This window comes from Manihot esculenta, chromosome 9, assembly GCF_001659605.2.
Source record: "Manihot esculenta cultivar AM560-2 chromosome 9, M.esculenta_v8, whole genome shotgun sequence".
NCBI lineage: Eukaryota > Viridiplantae > Streptophyta > Magnoliopsida > Malpighiales > Euphorbiaceae > Manihot > Manihot esculenta.
This window is the reverse complement of record NC_035169.2, coordinates 7693388-7714057: the sequence shown is the minus strand read 5'-3', so window position 1 is coordinate 7714057 and position 20670 is coordinate 7693388. Positions and strand designations below refer to the sequence as shown.

At 31.8% G+C, this 20670-nt stretch overlaps 3 protein-coding genes across 8 annotated transcripts; 1 reads left to right on the top strand and 2 right to left on the bottom strand.

Moving 5' to 3' along the window:
- Positions 1-1481: 1481 nt before the first annotated feature.
- LOC110622729 lies at positions 1482-2411 on the top strand. Its single transcript, XM_021767331.1, has 2 exons — positions 1482-2049; positions 2146-2411. The coding sequence occupies exons 1-2, from the start codon at positions 1482-1484 to the stop codon at positions 2409-2411; spliced, it is 834 nt and encodes a 277-aa protein (XP_021623023.1).
- Positions 2412-5876: 3465 nt separating this feature from the next.
- On the bottom strand, positions 5877-8400 carry LOC110623445 (fasciclin-like arabinogalactan protein 17). Its single transcript, XM_021768392.2, has 3 exons — positions 6855-8400; positions 6167-6274; positions 5877-6091 (listed from the first exon to the last, which is right to left on the bottom strand). Exons 1-2 carry the CDS (start codon positions 8167-8169, stop codon positions 6201-6203), a joined length of 1389 nt encoding a protein of 462 aa, XP_021624084.1. The 5' UTR covers positions 8170-8400; the 3' UTR covers positions 5877-6091; positions 6167-6200.
- Positions 8401-16001: 7601 nt separating this feature from the next.
- On the bottom strand, positions 16002-20670 carry LOC110623155 (E3 ubiquitin-protein ligase RHF2A). Of its 6 annotated transcripts, none has more exons than XR_002489246.2 (9): positions 20467-20670; positions 19423-19580; positions 19258-19304; positions 18294-18356; positions 18082-18190; positions 17597-17988; positions 17398-17496; positions 16919-17275; positions 16002-16317 (listed from the first exon to the last, which is right to left on the bottom strand). XR_002489246.2 is itself a non-coding variant. In XM_021768075.2 (8 exons), the coding sequence occupies exons 2-8, from the start codon at positions 19552-19554 to the stop codon at positions 16969-16971; spliced, it is 1149 nt and encodes a 382-aa protein (XP_021623767.1). In that variant the 5' UTR covers positions 19555-19580; positions 20467-20670; the 3' UTR covers positions 16700-16968. The 6 variants fall into 6 exon arrangements, 2 of the variants coding, with proteins under 2 accessions (XP_021623767.1, XP_021623766.1); XR_002489245.2 differs by having other exon boundaries at positions 16919-17281; positions 19423-19606; positions 20467-20668; XR_002489243.2 differs by having other exon boundaries at positions 16919-17281; positions 20467-20668.

The window sequence follows — 20670 nt, the reverse complement described above, 5'->3', positions numbered from 1 at the left end:
CGGATAGAGTAAAGTCATGGTTATGTAATAGCTAGCAGTGGACATGATTAAATTGTAATGTAATGTCTTATACAGTTATGATATGTAATGATGATGTATTGAGGTTTAGAAATTGTGCTTGACCGAGTTTGTATAGTAATCTCTTTTGATACATGATCTATAGAATGTTTTATGATGTTTATGTTCAACCAAGCTTAATTCATGTATGTTATGATACCCCATTGGAGCATTTGATGAGGGCTCCAGTGTGTGGTTTATGTTATGTTATGAGTATGCACAGGTTGAGCTTGGTTTATGGAAAGGAAAAGTTTACAGATTTATGAGTATGTATGATCATGTATGGGATTTGACAGGTTCACAGGTTATATGTCAGGCTTGCTACGGGTCCCGGCGGCCTTAAGCCGATCTGGATCCTAGCGCCGGTAGCGGTCCGATTTTTGGGTCGTTACAGAAACAATGAAGGAGTTTGGGTGGATTGGGATTCTAGATTGCAGTCTGTAATTGTTGAGTTTTATAAGCACCTATTTACGTCTACTCCTGGTGATATGGGGCCAATTCTTTCACATGTACAGTGAAAGGTTACTGATCAACAGAATCAAATGTTAATTGCTCTGTTTTCAGCTAAGGAGGTTCGGGTGGCCCTGTTCTCAATGCATCCAGATAAATCTCCTGGACCTGATGGTTTGAACCCATGATTTTTTTCAAAATTATTGGGATATAGTTGGGTCTGATGTCACTACTGCTTGTCTTAATTGTTTGAATGGGGATGGTTTGATGCCTGGTTGTAATAGAACTAATATAATTTTGATCCTTAAAAAGTCTGTTCCTGAAAGAGCAGCTGATTTGAGACCGATTTCTCTTAGTTTTATGGTTGATCGTATTGTGTGTAAGGCTATGGCTAATAGATTGAAGCTTGTTCTTTCACAAGTCATCTCTGAATCCTAGAGTGCTTTTATTCCGCATCGTCTCATCACTGATAATATTATTGTGGCATATGAGCTTTGCCATTCTTTAAAGCAAAAGAAGTAAGGCAAGTGAGGGGTGTTGGCATTAAAGACTGACATGAGCAAGGCTTATGATCGTATAGAATGAAATTATTTGAAGCTTATTATGTTAAAGTTGGGTTTTGATGAGTCCTAGGTCTCTCGCATCATGAAAATTGTCACTTTTGTTTCTTATTTTTTTTGTGAGAGGCAGTGATGACTATGGCCCGTTAATTCCAGAAAGAGGTTTGCGTCAAGGTGATCCTCTCTCTCCTTACCTTTTTATTATTTGTGTTGAAGGATTATCAGCGGTTTTGTCTAAATTCCAGGCTTAGGGTCGATTGCATAGTGCTACTGTTACAAAGAGAGCCATTTCGGTTTCTCGTTTATTTTTTGCAAATGACTCCCTCTTCTTTATTAGAGCTTCAGATGAAGTATTGCTTGACTCTTTATGAACAAGCATCTGGGTAGAGAATAAATTATGATAAGTCGACAGTGATGTTTACTCCGAATAGAGATTATGGGCTTCGTGCAAGTATTTGTCAATGTTTGGGAGTGCAGGAGGTGGAAAATCACGATAATTATCTTGGCATGCCTTCGGTCGTTGGCAGAGATAAGAAATTAATTTTTAATTATGTGGTTAACAAAGTGGCAAAGCGTATCCAAGGATGGAAGACAAAATTTCTTTCTAAGGCTGGAAAAGATATTCTTTTGCGTACTATTGCACAGTCAGTTCCCAATTATATTATATCATTGTTTTTGTTACCAGTGGATACTTGTAAAGATATTGAGATTATAATGAATAGTTTCTTTTGGGGCAATGGGAAAGACAATGGTGATGGTATAAGGTGGTTTCGATGGAAACGGCTTGCAGTTCCAAAGGTAGCTGGTGGTTTAGGATACTGGGAATTACGACAGTTTAATCTTGCTTTAGTGGCTAAGCAGGGTTGGAGGCTTTTGAAGTATCCTAATACTTTGGCTTCTAAAGTGTTAAAGGCGAAGTATTTTTCCCATTCTGATTTTTTCCAAGCTCCGGTGGGTAATGGTCCAAGTCAGATTTGGAGAAGTATTTGTGCTTCTCGCTCTATTTTAACTTATGGCTGCAGGTGACGGATTGGGGATGGGCGTTCCACTCACATTTGGACTGATCATTGGATTTTAGAAGCAGGTGATCCTTATATTCGGACTGAGGTCGCTGAGAACATGCCTTTTGTTAGGGTTTCCGATTTGATTTTGAATAGGACGTGGAATGCCGAGTTAATTCAGACTCATTTTCAGCAGCATGATTCTGACAACATTTTGCATATTCCTTTATCTCTTAGGGAATGCGATGATGATTGGTGTTGGGCTTTAAATCGAAAGGGTGAGTATGTTGTGAAGGAAGGCTATCGCGTGGCAATGGAGGATAATCTTGCTGATGTATCTTGACCATAGTTTTCCATGGCATCTCATCTGGAAAGTTGTTATTCCAGCTAAGGTAAAGCTTCTCATTTGGGAGTTCGTCATATGGATATTGATGAGTGTTGCACCGTTTGTAGTGTTGGTCTGGAAAAAGACTTTCATGTTCTCTATTGTTGCTCTTTTGCAAGATCTTATTGGTTACTGTCAAATTTAGGTTGGGTATCTTTTTCTTCTCTCAACACTATGTTGTCTTATGTTCTTACTTTTTTGCATGTGTCTCAACGTGAAGAGGTTTTTATGTTGATATGGAGCTTGTGGATACACCGTAATGATGTTGTATGGAATCAAATTTTTCAGCAGCCTATTTATGTGGTTAATAGGGCTAGAGTAGTGTTGGAAGAATGGCAGCTGGCTTGGTTACATTTTAGAGTTACAGATTCTGGTACTAAACCACTAGCTACAGCAGTTTAGCAACCTCCTCCCCTTGGACAGTATAAATGCAATATAGACATTTCAGTATAGGCTAATGGTTCATATGGGTTAGGAATGGTGGTCCGAAATTCATTGGGGTACTGTTGTGAATGTCAAATTATGATCGTGTCTGGTTTAATGGATCCTCTATTGGGTGAAGTGTTATGTTTTAGGGAAGCATTGAGCTAGTTGAAGTCTAAAAATTATTTTCCAGTTTGTATGGAGACGGATTGTGAGCTGGTTGTTAACGCTTTGAATTCTTCACACTCTGATTCTTTATATTTTAAGTTGATAATTAATGATTGTAAGGCTCTTCTTCATGAGTTGCAGTATATTTCGTTTGCTTTTGTTAGGAGATCAGCAAACCAAGTTGCTCATACAGTTGCAAGGAGGGCTGGTTCTATGTCTGATTTTGATTGGGGTATGCCCTCCTTTATTCTTATACAACGCATTATCATTTGATATTAATAATATGAACTGAGCTCTTATTTTGATTAAAAAAAAAATCTCTTACTAAAATCACATACCTATAAAAAAAATTAAAAAAATATTTATTCACACAATTCATGTTTGTTTTTTAATTTTATAATTAAAATTTATTTGTTTTCAATTTTTTGAATTATCATTAAGAGTAAAATTATTTTGAAAAAAATATACAATATCTATGCATCTTAATTACGGCTTATTTGTGATTTTTTATTTTGGAATTAATTAGTTTCGTCCATTTACTGGTGAAGCCCCAAGTTAGAAGAGATTGTTGTCTTTGCACTTACTAGAGGAGGGGAATTTTGTATTTGAAGAAGATCAATAGCATCTCTTAAATTCACTAATAAATGACAAAATTCATTCATGCAGATATGATATTAAAATAAAAATAAAAATTGAAATTGGGAGAGGTGAGAAGCATGGTTGTCGTTGTGGAGTAAAGCAAAAACCTTTCTGTGAAACCAAACTTTCTCTTGTTTCGATTTGGACACATCCCAACTACTGCGCTGGCTCACCTAACTTTACAACCCCGTTACTCCATATTTTCGGCATTTAAGAGTCGGTTACAGAAAAATTTTATTACTTAATTTTTATAATATAAAAAAATTTATTATTCAATCTCTTATTTTAAAAAATTTATTATTTAATTTTTATAATATAAAAAAATTTATTAATCAATCTCTTAATTTTAAAAATATTTTAAAAAATTTATTAATTAAATGTTTTATATTTAATTTTATATTTTTAAAAAATTTATTAATTGATTTATTACTTTTAAAAAAAATTTTGTTAATTAATTTTAAATATTAAAATTATTTTAATTTTTTTATATATTTAACAATTAAAATTAACGGATAAACTATTTATTAGATTTTTTAAAATATCAATTTATTTTTTAAAATCGAAATATTAATTAATAAATTTTTTTATAATATCAAAATCAAATAATAATTTTCCCTTTAATTTTTCTATTACCTAAATTATGATAGTTGCTCACTTTCATACAAAAATTTCGTTGATATTATGATTTTTTTACAATACATAAATTTTATAAAATATCATTATTTAATCTTTACAATTTATAAAATGCAATTATTTAATGTTTAAAAAATTAAAATATGTATATATTATATACACATATAATAATTAAATAATTATATTTTATAAAAAATAAATATTAAAAATTAATAACATAAAAGTTAAATAATTATATTTCTATAAAAATTAAGTATTAAAAATTAATAATAAAAAATAAAATACAATTAATTTTTTAAATAAAATTAAAGTGTCAAATTATATAACCCGCTTTCCTAGTGATGGGATAATGGAAACAATCGGAAATAAAGGGATGGAGTAAGGTGTATATTGATGAAGGGAGTAAACGACGCCGTGTAAGCTCTCCGTAGTGGTAGTTTGTCGTGATATTCTCTGGTAGAGTGATATAGCTTTTAGTTTTTCGGTTTAGCATCCCTAATTGTCATGATATTAATTCTACATTCATCAAATTCTTAAACCGTCGATCCTAAATATAATAAACTGATTTTGGTTTAATTCCATATTAATTCGAATCGTAATGAATTACATATGTTACGTGTAATAAAATTATCGAATAATTCGATGTCTCATAAAAATTATAGAGTAAAATAATTATATAAAATATTTACATAATATAATTTATAAATAAAAATAAAATATTTATATAAAATTAATTAAATTTTTTATAAAAATAATCAATGGAATAGCCTTGCTCTTGGCTTCTTCTAAACCTAAGCATGCAAATTTTTTATTAATGGAAATGATCCCACAAAAATAAATTAATTAATATAAAGTTTCCTTAATTGACAATGATAGGTAGCCCTTCTTCATATAATTTATTTATTTATTTATTTTATTATGTGAAAACAAAAACCATCTTAAAAGACAACGTAATATACGAATAATAGCTAAATTCTATTTAAAATCGAATCGAATTAAATAAATTAAAAATTAAAATTTTAATATTCGTAAAAATCGAATCGAATTAATTTTAGTTAAAAATTAAATCGAATTGAATCAATCTAATTCAATTAATTGATTTTAATTAAAAATTAAATCGAATTGAATCAATCTAATTCATTTTAATTTGATCAATTTTAATAATTTTTTTATTTTTTACACTTTATTTTTATTATTTTAAAATTTAATTAAAATATTTTAATTTTATTATAAATTAATTTTTATATATTATTATCTCGATTCAATTTTTTTATTTTTTTAATAAAAATATTTTAATCAAAATTTTTAAAATAAGTAAAAAATGATTAAAATATTTAAAATAAATAAAAAATTAAATTAAAATTTTAAATTAATTTAATTCAACCGATTTCAATCGAATCGAATATTAATCGGTAGCCGTATGTCTACAGATACTACGGCTGTCTTAATCTCCATCCCACAATCAGTACCTTTGATAATTTCACTTGTATCTTATTACCCATGTAATTCACTCTACTTCCACACAAAATTAATAAATATCACTACCGACAAGGAAAAAAATAAAAAAAAATTCAAAAAATTAATTCACAAACCACAAACAACAAAACCCGTGATTAAAAAGACAGGGAAAAAAAAAGAGTTTTCTAAGAAGAAAAATTAATTAAAAATTGATGTGCGATAGCAGTAATTACAACAAATTCTATCACTTCCCCCTCTCTTAATTATGTGGGATTATTTGGAAATCATACACTGGGCGATCCATCCATCAAGCCTTCCTGCATTTGAAAATAAATTTATTTAATTTTTGTATGGAGAAAATAAATTATTCTGTGAAGAGTAAAAGAACTCACCATCATATTTACTAGTAATTTTAGCTGTGCAGGTTCATTGACATCTACTGAAATGTGAATCCTTACCAAAAGCTCCAAGCATTCTACAGGCTACTTCCATCAACTTCCCTGCACATTATCAAATTTAGATCTCGACTAATTCGGATTCGTGCCGAATAGACTCAACAAGAACTCTATGCTATCTCATTTCCATTTTTAGATAGCTTTTGTAATTTTTGTTTTCAATTGGCACAAAAGAATAAGTCAACAACAAAAAAAGAAAAGAAATTAAATAGGCATCTCCAAACCACACACTTGTCTTAATACAGAAGACAAAACAAATGAGGTAATAAATAAATAAATAAATAAAATAAAAATAATTGGAGGTGGGTCTTGTGAATTAGCATCTTAGTTGTGGTGGGGTGGGGTAGGAGAATTTTGATCACAGCTACCAAACTAATTGATTTATCATTAAGTATGTCAATTAATCACATGGATTATATCACTAACCATCCTTGTCCGTCGGTGGAAGCTAAATGCCCATACAATTCTTCCAAGTAATTGTGCCCTAGCAGTTATAATGTCAAAATTGTATTGCCGCCGACACAAAATTACAGACTCTTTTTGGTTTATTACGGCCTAATTTATAAACCCAAATATTATAATAATAAAAAATTATTATAATCAAGAAAAATGACATGGAACATACCTCTCCTGGGTTTGGTGACAACCTTAACGGCGGCCGTCGATTTTTTAACGCTCTCTTTCTCCTCCTCCGGGAACAAAACCCCATCAATTCCCTGCACTGAAATCCTGCCGTCGGTATAAATATCTGGATCGAACAAATACGCTGACGTATCACCCGCCCCAAACTTCACCGACCCATCAGCCTCCTGAGCCACCACCTTGTGAGGCAAACGCAGCGTATCGTACTTTATTTTCCCAAATCTCCTTACTGCATTGTACATACTCTCTTCTGTCTGGTACTCCGGGATAATATGGTAGTAAATTATCTGTTCCGGTGCACCGGGTTCGCTTAGCTGGTCCGTCGTCAGCTTGGCCATGGCTTCGTCGTTTGGTGCCAAGACGGTGAGCACATATCCTTCGGAAACCAGCCGCCCCATTTCAGTGGCTAATGAGGTTAAGTTCACTAAAATATCCGCCATTTCATTGTAGCCTCCGTAATGTAATAGTGTCTGGATAAAGTCTTTGACTTGACTCTCACCGTCAAAGTGATGATGAGGTCCGCCGGGACCGGGAGCCGGCGCCGGAGCCAGGGAAGGACCTGGAGCCATGGCATCGTAAATGGGTAGCACTGGTGGTGCTCCGACAGGCACAGGTGCTGCTGGTTTCTTCAGCCGGTGGGTTCTTGGATCCACCTCTGGCGCACCCTCTGGTAGCACTGCGGATATGGATCTGAGATTCCTTCTCCGATTGAAGTCTTCTTGTACAGATTGCGGGATTAGGAGTCGCTCAATCCCGTGGATAACACCGTCGGGACGGATAACGTCGTCCGGTTTGATTATCTCGGCGGAGTCAACGAGTTTCTTACCAGAAGTTTTACTGATTAAGTGAATATGGTCATTGCACAAAGTGGTATGCCTAGAAAGCTTGGATCTTTCAGAGGGCCAGTCATTGGATCCGAGCCGTTGAGGAATAACATGGAACATCAACAGAGTCTGGAGAGACTTGAGATTACCAGGTTCGAGCAAGAAACGCTTAAACTCAGGGTCAAGTTGGCGCTCCAAAGCTTCATTTTTGGGTGCGAAAATGGTGATATTATTTCTGCCGACAGCTTCTTCAAGAGTCTGAAGAAGAAGAGCCTTTTCAACGAGTTCAGCCAACTCAGTGTAATGCGAGTCAAGAAGCGCGACAAGAACAGAGTTTGAATTGATACCCGTGTTCTTGTTACTAGGAGAAGATGGGTATTGAGGCAATGCAGAGGAAGCAGAGGAAGCAGAGAGGAGAACGAAAAGGCAGAGAGTGAAGAAAATCCTGGAGACACCATAGATGGGAGGATCCATGGCGCTCAGAGAAAGAAAAATGTGAAGCAGCAGAACGAAGAAAGATCAAAGATGAGAACTTTAGGTGTTATGTGGAGAAAGAGAGAGTTAATGTGGAGGGAAGTATAGTGAGAAGGAGGGAGAAGGTGAGGTATCGTTGCGGGTTTGGGTTCGGGTTGGGGCTTTGCTTAGTGGGACAGGAAGAAGAAGAAGACGACGACTTCAGAAGTAATGCTAATGTAGACACCTCATACCTGTTAAAAGAAAAAGAATATGATAATGAAAGAGAGTGAAACACCTTTCTGAAGGCGTTGAATTTAGTTTTTATTTTTTTCTTTTTCTTTCTAAATTTATACATATATATATATATATATATAATTTTTTTTAAGAAAAAATTCAATAATTTATTTTTATATTTTAATTTCGTTAAATTAAAGTTTATTTATGTAATTTTTATTAATTATATTTACCGTCTTAGATTTCTTAAAAATAATTAATTTAGTTCTGTATTTTAACTTTACTAAATTAAAGAATTATTATTTTTGCAGAGCAATTTTTTGTAATTTTTCTTGCGAAAAAAACTCGATCGCTAATATTTATAATATAATAAAATTTACATTTAAACTATTTTCTAATTGTACTATTATAAAATGTATATTTTTATTTTCATGCTTTTTATCTAATTCTTAATTATATTATTTTTAATTATAGAATACATATTTAATAAAGGATTAAATATAGTACATTTATAAGTTAAAAAGATTAATTTGATAATATTTATAATTAAAGTTTTAAAAAATTATAGAAAACATATATATTTTAAAGGATAAATTATATTTTTATTTATATATTTAAATCTATAATTTAAAAAAGTAATTCAAAATATTTTTAAATTTTAATTTTAATTCTATCATATATATTTTATTACTTTATTTATTATTTCATATTTAACCGATCGATTAAATCAAAAATTAAAATTTTAATATTTATAAAAATTAAATCGAATCAATTTTAATTAGAAACTGAATTAAATCTCAATTCGATTCGATTTGATCGATTTAAATTTTTAATAATTTTTTTTTATATTTTAAATTTAATCGAAATATTTAATTTTAATATAATTTAATCTCTATATTATTGAAAATAATATATTATTATCACTAATAGGTTCGATTTGATTTTTTATTTTTTTCTGATTAAAATTGAACCAAACCGAAATGAATAAAAAATTAAATTAAATTTTTAAATTAATTCGATTCAATTAATTTTTTCGATTTAAATCGAATACTGCTCACTTCTATTTATCATTCGCTAAATATTAAAAATATCTCAATAATTCAAATAATAAATTATAATTTTGTCCTTAAATTTATAATTATAAGCATTCTCAATTTTAAATATTTATCATTATTAATACTTAATATTCGATGGATCACTTCTTAATTCATCGAGTAAAATAAAAAGTGTAAATAAAATCAAAATTCAAAAACACTTTTATCTAATTTTTTAATATAATTTTTTTTAATATTCGTATGTGACATAATGCATAAAATTAATTTTTATCTTATGTCAACTTTATGTATTATTAAAATAATTTATTTTTAATATTCATTAATTTTGAAGTATTTATAATATTATATTAATTTTATAACCGTTATAACAACTACTAAATAGTAATAATAAAAATAATTATATTACTTTTACTAGTCAAAGCTTTCATGAATTCCACGTGCTTATATTTTATTTCTTACAGGCATTAACAAATATTATTAAACCGTGAAATCTCAGTAATAAAAAATCATTATCTTATAATTTTACAGTTTTTCAGCTTTTTAATTTATATAAATTTATTATAATTTTGATAAATTGTAAATTACTATCCATGAAGCCTCTCCCTACTCTTTGTGTCTGATCAGACTCAATAGTAAAATATTTATGTCTGATCAGACTCAATAGTAAGAATTTCAATTTATTGGATATGAAGAATTAGAATATGTAAAAAAAAAATCGCTCAAATCATAATACGATTACATGTAATTTGAAAGTATTTTTATCTGATCGGACCGAATAATAAAAAATTTGACCTATTGAGTATAAAAAATTATATTATTAACTCTCTGAGTTTACCAAGACTCAGAGAAAACGAATAATCTCCTTTAAAATTTATACTTCAACAAGACTTTGAATGCAGATTTAGCCGATCTCGATGACAAAAAGCTAACCCTATGTAGGTTGGATGAACTAATCATGATTTGGGCACGACCTGACGAAAGCAAGATAAATATGTCGACCTCCTACATAAATGCGTATGCAAAAGTTACAAATCGATCAGTTTCGTATTTATTGTACTGTAATTCATTATTAAAATACCACTTGACACATATACACAAAAGTATATCTGCTCCATCTGATGGAATACGGCACTAGGACTATTAGAACAATCAGAAATATATATATACTGAACTAACTCTAAAAAAGAATTTTCGGTCTTAGAAAAATATTTTTCTTTCTAAAAAGAAATTCAAAAATCATCATTATCTTCTATTTTCTGTTTTACTTCTTTTAACACAACTAAATTTATAAATTTAATTTGAATGTTAGAGAATCTCCACAAAAAATTTTATTGGTAGACCTTTAACTGTTATGAAGAAACCTAAAAAAATCAATAGCAGATTAATAATCAATCCATGAATCAAAATTTTGCCCAGAGGTGCTCATATGAACACCGGCCGAATCTAAGCTTTATCAGCCGAAAACAAAATTGCCTAGGAATAATGCTAGGAAATTTAAAGAATGTAATAAAATTATATATAAACTATTATTAGGATTTTGTTTTAAGAGATAATAAATATTTACTAATCTTTAAAATATTTATTTATTTATTTTTAATTTAGAGATTAAAACAATAAAATGCAAAAAAAAATCACTTTTTTTCAAAATAACATAAATAATATAAACTTTTTCTACTTTTATTGACTTCTTTTCTTCACATTATTCTTGGCTTCTACAAAACTTTTCTCAGAACATATAGATGAATGAAAATATTTCACGTAATAAAATTTTATTAAATTTTGAAAATGTAAAATTAATTAATATATAATAAGAAAGTTTAAAAATTATTTTCAAAATCGCACTTATTTAAGATTTTATATATATAAATAATAATAAATGAGAAGAGCATAAATGAGAAGGTAAGTGAGGTGTACAGCTCCAAGCAGACATGCGTTTAAGGAGCGTGAGTTAGAAATGGCCAGCACGGGTGGTAGTGTGCGCGTCGGTGTCTCCACTGACAGAATAAATAATAATTAAATACCGCTGCCCATTGTTTATACGCTAAGCGATTTTCTTTTTATTTTTTTCTCTTTTCTACTGACTTTCCTTCTACGCGCGCATTTTGTTCCGTGAGAGCGTCGCCTTTGAGTTTTAGTTTTAGCCAAAATAAAATTCCCGAACGGCGACGTCTTGCCTGCCAGGCAAATCAGTGGTCACTCTCAGCTGATTTCACGCCTAAAATTTTTTTAAATGGTGTTTTGTTTATCTGTCATTTTCTTTATTTTATATTTTTTTTATAGGAATATTTCACCCATTATACATACCATAATTTTAAATGCTGTTTTTAACATTTATTGCAATATTAAAAAAATAAATTTTATGAATTTAATACGGCAATACAAAATCTCAAATTTAAAATTTTAATCCCTTATACTCTTATTACAAAGAAAAAATGATAAAGAAAAAATGATAAATATAAACCGACAGAATTTTTTTTTTTTTTTTTTGGTCATAAGATATAGTTCATTGCTAAAAGCCATCAAGTGGCAAGGAGAATACAAAGTTCATTTGATACAGGGGATTAACTCTGAACGAACTATCTGTGATGAACTTTTTGCAAAGGAGACAAAATTAACTACTTGATATTAGCATTCTCTGCAATGAACACTCAAATTTAAAATTTATTTTCTATACTTTCCGTAAAATCATATTAATACTTTTAATTAACAAGTTTATATTAATTTTAATTCAATAACTTCTATGGTATTTATTAAAAAAGATATATCGATAATGTTAATGGTATGGATTGTATAGATGGAGAGGTCGGCAATAGATACATTTAGTAACCAAGAAAAATATTTGCTACAATGTCAACGGAACTATAAGTTTTTCTCTACGTCTAAAATTTTGAAAATAAAAGAGTTAGGTTTTTCATATCCATGGCGATTGAATTTTTAGTTTCGGTCCTTTAACAAATTTTAAGCTGATCCTTCGCATTTTAACTTTTCATAGATTTACATTCATATTTTATAAAATTTAAAAATAAAATAATTATATTTTATAAAATTTACTGAAAGGTTAAAATATTAATTGAATCTTTGTATAAATAATAGTTATCTCTTGGCCTAAATTTTACATTGTTGCTGTTAGTTGCTATTTTTAAAAAATAAAAATAAAAATTAAATTTCCAATGTTTTCAAATTTCAGCTATTTAATTGCAACACTCTTTGGGTTGATTTTTTTTTTTACCTATAGGAGGTTAATTGGTAGATTTTTATTCACTAGAAACTCCGCTTGCATTTCAATAGAATTTGAAGTAATTAAACTAGTATAGGAGGTTAAAGTATGTTATGTCATTCTTGATTGGTCCGAAACAGAGTAATTTTGTGTTAGCAAAGCAAATTGTGGATAATATTGTTATATATCAAGAGGTACTCCACTCGAGGAACAAGGCTAAAGGGGCTAATGGTTATATGGCTTTGAAGATCGACTTGGAAAAAGCCTCCAATAAATTTAATTGGGACTTTCTTGAATTAGTTTTATTCAATATTGGGTTTTCATATGCTTGGATCAATAATATTATGAAGTGTGTCAGCTCGGCTATATTGAAATTACTATGGGATGGTAAAAAATTGAAAGGGTTCAGGCCTTCCTGAGGGGTTCGGCAAGGTGATGCTATGTCCCCTTATCTTTTTGTTTTATGTATTGAGCAGTTGAGTAATATGATTGTTGCGTCGGTCCCTATATGTAGAGGAGGACCAACTGCATCTCATTTTATGTTTGCCGACGATATGGTCCTCTTCGCTGAAGCCTCGGTTGAGCAGATGTGTTGTATCTTGAAGATTTTGAATGATTTTTCGCTTGTGTCTGGGCAGCGAATAAATTTCAGCAAGTCCTTCATATTTTTCTCTCTAAATATTACTTCAGATTTGGCTGAAAGTTTAGTGAATATGGTAGGATGGCTAGAACTGATAGTCTTGGTAATCATCTGGGGATGCCTTTGTTTCATGGGAGAGTGGATCCAGCTTCATTTCGAGAGGTTATTGACAAGATGAAACACAGATTGTCTGGCCGGAAGGCCTCTACGCTTTCTAAAGCAGGGAGGGTCACTATAATTAGCTCGGTTCTTAATGCAATTCCAGTGTTCTTAATACAAAATACAGTGCTTCCTGTTTCAGTTTGTAAAGAAATGGAAAAGATATGTAGAGATTTTTTTATGGCATGGAAATTCTAGTGATAAAAAGTTGCACCTGTTCAATTGAGCGATAGCGACTAAGCCTTCTATATGGGTGGACTTGGTATACATTGTATGAGACACATAAACCAGGCGCTTGTGGGCAAGCTAGCATGGCGAGCTTTGCACAGTTGTGATGAGCTTTGGACTAAATGTTTGTTTAAGAAATATGCTGCTGGTAGAACTTCATGGGATATGAAGATAAAAAGTGGAGCATCCATGAAGTGGAGGGCGGTGTATTTTGGTTTGGAGCTTCTTCGTAAAGGAATCAGTCATAATGTGCTTTTTGGGAATGAGATGCTTTTTTGGACAAATTCATGGCTGTCTATAGGGCCTTTAATTGAGTTCACTTTGGTGCCTACTTCGGTGCCTACTTCCCATTTGAGTCTATCAGACAAGATTTGCAACTACTGAATTGAGGGTGTAGGATGGAATTGGAATGTCTTGAGGCAAGTTCTTCGTCAAAATATTTTGAGCTTCTTGCAACCGTTAACTCTATCTAATGGTGTTGAGGATGCTGATGGCGTGATTTGAAGCAGAAACTCGTCAGGTAGATATTCTGTTAAATCAGGATATGAAATTCTTTTAAATCCTAATGGGGAAGACCATCAGCGATTTTGGAAATGGATATGGAAGGCTAGAGGAACACAACGAGTTAGAATGTTTATGTGGAAGGTTGCTCGTGGAAAAATTATGTGTAACGTAGGGAGGAAAAAGCGAGGTTTCACTAATTTTGATGGTTGTGACTTATACTATTCTGCACCGGAAACTATCTTCATGCTTTAAGAGATTGCCCTTTGGCAATGCGATTGTGGAATCAACTTGGTGTTAGGAAAAGTGAGAATGATTTCTTTCGTACCAATGATGTGTTTAGGTGGCTGGTCTCTAATTTACAATGTATTGATGCTCAGATCAATGGTGTTTCTTGTGATATTGTGTTTGATGTCCGTCTATGGTAGCTATGGAAGTGGTGAAATTCCTTTGTTTTTTATCATGATTCTCACCACTCTGAGCTCTTGTCTGATTTTATTTTGAAGGAGGCTAAAACGGTTCAGGTGGCATGGAAGAGAGACTCGCTGCACAAGAATAGGTTGAAGCATTTGTCTTTCATTACTTAGCAACCAAATGGCTTAGGATGGATAATCGTTAACACAGATGGTAGTGTAAATTCTCGTGGTGGAGGTTGTACTAGTGTTTTCAAAGACCATTTCGATCGCTAGATTGGCAGTTTTATGATTGCTTTGGGTGGATGTGATCTTTGGAAGCGGAGTTGTGGGGAATTTACAGTGTGGCTTGGAAAAGAAAGTGGAAGAAGATTGAATTACAATCTGATCATGCAGCTGTGTGACTTTAGTTCAAGGACAAGAAGCTAGAATTGCTAATTTATTAAGGAATATTATTAGCTTTTTGCAGCAAAATTGAGAGGTGAAAGTAAAAACGATTTTTAGGGAAGCCAACAATGTTGCATATCATTTTGCAAGATTAACCGTGGCAGGAGAGACTTAGCTTGTGTGATTGAATAATCCAGACAATAAGGCTGACTTACTGCTAAATGCAGATTGTATTGGAGTGTTTTAGTCTAAATTAATTTCATTGAAATCTCTCCCTCAGATATAAAAAAAAATAATTAAACTAATTTTAAATTTAAAGTTCGAAATTCACAAACCAATAATTTAATTTTTAAAAAAATTAAAATTTCATTTATTTCATATAAAATATTTTTTTAAAAAATTTAATGAATAAAAAGAATTTTTTAATTAAAAAAATAAATCATTTTTCACAATTTTTAAATTCTTATTAAAATTTCTATATATAAATTTATTTATAAATTTTATTTTTTAAAATTAAAATTAAATAATAAAAAATAAATTCTCTCATTAAAAAATATTTTTTACAAAACCAGAAACTTTATAAATTATATGTGAAACAATCAATATTGAGAAGTTGATAAGAAAAACGACCAACATATTTTCGTTTTGTTTGTTAGTTTTATTTTAATTAAACTCAAAATATTTCATTTCTTAAATAACATTAGAGTGATATGAGCTTAATTACAAATATATCATAATTCTCACTACTTTATTAATTGAAACCACAACTATTGCACTTGCTACTGTAATTCATCAATACTCTTCCCCATACTCGAAGATTGCATTTCATGATTTGAATAAACCATGCATATTGCCACCTTAAATAACCGATAACAGATCAATTTCCTTCAGAAGACTTCTGGTATCCAAATCAGTTTTCAAATAAGAGATTAGACATACCTAAAAAACTTACCTAAACCCGGTTCACATAAGACCTATATTCATGTGTTCTTAGGTTCATAGTAGACCGAATCCACTTAAGAATTTTACCGATATGTATTACTAGATATATATTACTATTCAATTTGTGCCACAGTCAAACAATCCAGACATAGTTCAAATACATGTTCCTCTTCTTTTTTTTTCTTTTTTTTTTGGTCTTTTTTAAAATAATTTTTCTGCCTAGGAAACAAATCTGGGTGTCAAACAAATTTACATAGTATCTTTGGAATCTTTCTCAAGATTTCATCTTACCTCTCTTATTGGGTTTCAGGCGAATGATCACTTCCCAGCCTCTAATATCAAAGTATCTTTTCCTCAGCATGTCATATTTGGAGAAAAGCAGTTTACAACCTGAAAATTCAAACCCAACTCATATGTTAATCTCCTGCAAAAGGATTCAGATGATGCAAAACAGACTTCCAACACGACGAAACACCATAACATTTATTCGCTAAAAGGGGCTTATGAAAGGTTCTTAACAATGGAGAAGTCTTACCTATTAGTTGAAAATTTTAAAAAATCTACTAATTAGTCATTCCATTAGTTTAATCGTCAAGTGTTTTATTATTTAATTTCTATAGTTTGAAAAATCTCATTAGTCGACCCCTTGGTTATGTAAAAAATTTACTGATTAGTCACTTCGTATTAAAGGCATTTTAGACTGTTTTACAATATTTAACGGCTAAAGTTAACGGATGAATTAATTAGTAGATTTTTTAAAATGCAAGTAAGGGACTAAATAATGAATTTTCTTATAATACAAAGACCAAATAATAATTTTCCCTAATATATTTGCTGCATCTAACAACAGCATAATACTCATCAGCCATCAATATGGACATTCATTTATGGGACTTGGGTGTTGGCATCCATGTCCTTAGTCAAATATACGAAAACACTCGGCAAAAATCTTAATAATTGAACCTAGCGGCAGCAGACAATCATCACACACCTTCAAAGATGAAATGCTGAGGACAGATACCCTGAAACAATCATTAACTCTTAAGAAGAAGCTGAGCTTGCACCATAAGAAGCCGGTGTTTTGCTTTCATTTCTAGTGCTCTGTCTGCGAATGTGACTACTATTTTGGTTGCTCCTTTCTGCAACCAAATATTCAGTTGAATGAGTTGGTATGGAGGCTCGGTTAGCTCGTCTATTATCTCTGGTTTCAATGCACTCCATCATACGAGATACACTCGCAATTCCAGCATTCACTTCTCTCCTGAGTTCAGAACCAAGATCTGACACCGAACTGCTACGAGAGAACAGCCTTTCCTTCCACCCTCTTGTACTTCTTGAAATAGACTCTCTGTATCTAAATACAATGTTATAAAGAAATTTTTCTTAAAAAAAACAGATACAAGAAAATTGTATCAAATCTACAACATGGCAAAGATCAGAAAAAAAACAGAGGCTATTTTGGAACTGCACCTTATTGACACTGCATTGAGTCTAGATTTGAAAGACCCTGACTGAAGTTCTGATGGTCCTCCTCTGTCTTCATTCGGTGATGAAGAATGGCTAGCAGCACTAATATTTAAAAAAAAAGGGAAAAAAAGGATAAAAATTAATAACTTGAAGACACCAAAAGATTAATGATAAAGCAAGTACAAAAGAAAATAATGAATACCGATTATTAAAGGACATTCCTCGACGATTTGTAGAAATGATGGTAGATCGAGATACAGATGAACTTTGGCCCGTCACAGCAGGAGGAAATTGCACAGTTTCTTGTGGCATTTCATCCCCATGAAATTCAATTCGAGTCGATCGACTAGCTACAGCTACAGTAGCTGGCTCATTTTCCCCTCCTACCCGAGTCATTGAGGAAGAAACATGGTCAGAAGATGGTGCACCAGGATGTGTAGAAAACACCATGTAGTGTGGACGACCATGGGAGGATTGCCTATTTCTTTGGCCTTCTCTCCGACTGAAGTGGTGGGACCTTCCCATAGCAGCTGCAGCAGCCAAGTGCTGGATTATACGCTCTTCAAGATCAGAATCACTTGCACCAACTGGTAACTGCATTATAGTGCATACGATTAAATCAGCTTTATCTGGGGATGCTGCTTGCATTCTATAACCAAATAATTCAAGCAATGATAGAAAATATACATGTCGTAATTCAAAACCCCCAAGTGTAGGATGACGAAATATAGTGGGATTTCTAGATGAAGCAACTCTGAACTTCCTCTCCTGCTCTACTCCCTCCAGCAATTCTTGACTGCCATAATTTGTGCATTAGATAATTCAGTAGATTTAGAATAAAGAAATAAATAGAATAATAACAAAATAAGTAGGAAAAACAATAACAAGAAAAACCAAACCTCGTGGGATCCTTCAGACTGAGAGCTTGCAAACACATGGGACACTCAGAGCTTCTCTGACACCTACGAGTGAAAAATCACATGCAAAATGTCAAAGTTTTCTTTCCCCTTTCCTTCACCATGACTCTTTTACACCTCATTGATTCGCATTGACATCTGATAAATTTCCATTATGAAAGGCTATAATGGATGTAAAGTATAAAGTGGACCAAATACTCCACAAATCATAATCTATTGAAGAAAACAGAGAGCACTAACTCGGGCAACATATGAAAAGAATTCAACTGGTTGAGACCCACACTTCATAGTTGTGGAAGAAAGAGAAGGGCTATTGAAACTAGGAAAACAGGTAAAATACCAACAAAAGAAAGCCCAAAGGAATTTCACAAAGAAGCCTGAATTAAAACTACCAGAGCGCTACTAATTACAAAAATCTTTACAAAATACCATACCAACCAAAGAGTTAAAAAGAGAAACTGCAGATATAATATAAACCAATGGAAGAAAGGGGAAATGGCAGTAGGATGATCAGAAAACTTATGGCTTTATAACAAAGAACAAACTATACACCACCTATTGCATTGGACCAGAAGCAAAACATACCATTGGAGATATCAAAGTTAAATGTTGCCTACTATCCATGTCAAGCAACAACTAGTCTTAGTTGTTTCAAATGTCTATTTTTTCCCATTTACAAATAAGTCCTCTGATCCTCCTCCCTCTAAATCAAATTACCAAGTTCCATAGGCTAAACAGTTTTAAACCTATCAGTTCTTAAGGATAAATGAAAAAAAAAAAAAACAAAAAAAAGATAATGATGCATCAATCACACCCCCCCCCCACAAATTCCTAGCCTCGATTTAAGTGTGATTAATATCGTAGAACACAAATAGCACTTTTTGCAGAAATTATAAGCGTCCAAAAGGAAAAAAATGAGTAGAGTTGATAATATATTATACTATACCATTCAAGGATGCACTGGAGGTGATACTCATGCCTGCAGTTAGTCACCTGCAAGGCACAAGAGAGAACATAAATTCAACCATGAAAATATGCACAAAAATAGCAGATGTGATAGAAATCCATGATTACATGTGGGATTCTAACACACAAACAGCATAATTCATACCGTTGAAGGTTCGCTTTCGCAAAATTCCTCAAGGCAAATGCTGCAAGCATCTTCACAGGTATCCTGAATTCCTCCTTCCACAAAAGCTGCAACTGATGTCATATGAATCTCAGGTTTCTTGACCTCCTCCATCTCCAGAACCTTTGAAGCACCAAAATCTGTGTGAAGTTCAAAACGAGCCAAACTTCAAAAAGAAAAAATATTGCTCAACTGAACCAACTAACATTTTCAGTTCATGTTTTTCACGAAAATACAACATTTTTAAGCCAAAAAAAAAAGGAAATTGCAACTCCAAGCAGTTCCTAAAAGTTAATTCCTTAAATTGATAAGCAAACTCAAATGCATCTAACATCTCCAATGAGCTGAAAATTTTAAAAAGTAAATAAATCCATTTTCTTACCAAACAAGGCCAAACTAATGGTGGTGACTGGATGCAATATTCTTCTCCACCTGAGCTTAATCTTATTACACCCTATTTGTCAAACTAAAACTAAGATTCAATTTGTTTGAAGAAAATAACTTAAATTTGAAAAATATTTTCCAATTAGATAACTTATTTTCCATTGTTAAAATTCTATTAAAAAATAAAATATATTAACAAATTTATATATAGCGGTCTTCAAGATCTTCAAAGTTCGGAAGTAATTTTTTTCTTTGACAGAAAAAATATTTTTCATTGACCAATTGTTTTGAGTGCCCAAACGTAAGAAAATGTGAAAAATATTTTCCTACATAATATTTTTAGTGATACAAATGGAGCTAAGGCTGAATGAAAAATTCAGCACCAAAAGGGTATTAAGATCCAGGAAGCTAAGGCAAATAGTTTACTCCCTTCACAAACTGATAAGAGAACCGCAATCAGAACATTTGAAAACACAAACTGACAGGCACAAAGGTATCCAACAAAATTTAGCTAGAATTATGAACATAAAATGAATTACCCCATCAAAAGAACAGAGCGTTTACAGCAGAAAGGGGAGCGAGACAAAAAAAAAATTCATGGAAATTCAACAGGGAAAAGAGAGAAGAAAAACATGAGTTTACCTCCAATGAGAAATTGGAAAAGCTCCAGAAAATGGGTGAAGAAAGAAACTTAAGAAATGCCCATGAAATGTTTGAAAGATCAGAGCTTTCAGAGTAATCCCGTTGGAATGATGCTAGAGCTTCATGGAAACCCTAGAAAACAGGAAAGCAACCAAGGATGAATTAAAGAGAAAAGAGAAGTGAGAGAAAGTGGGAGAGAGAGAG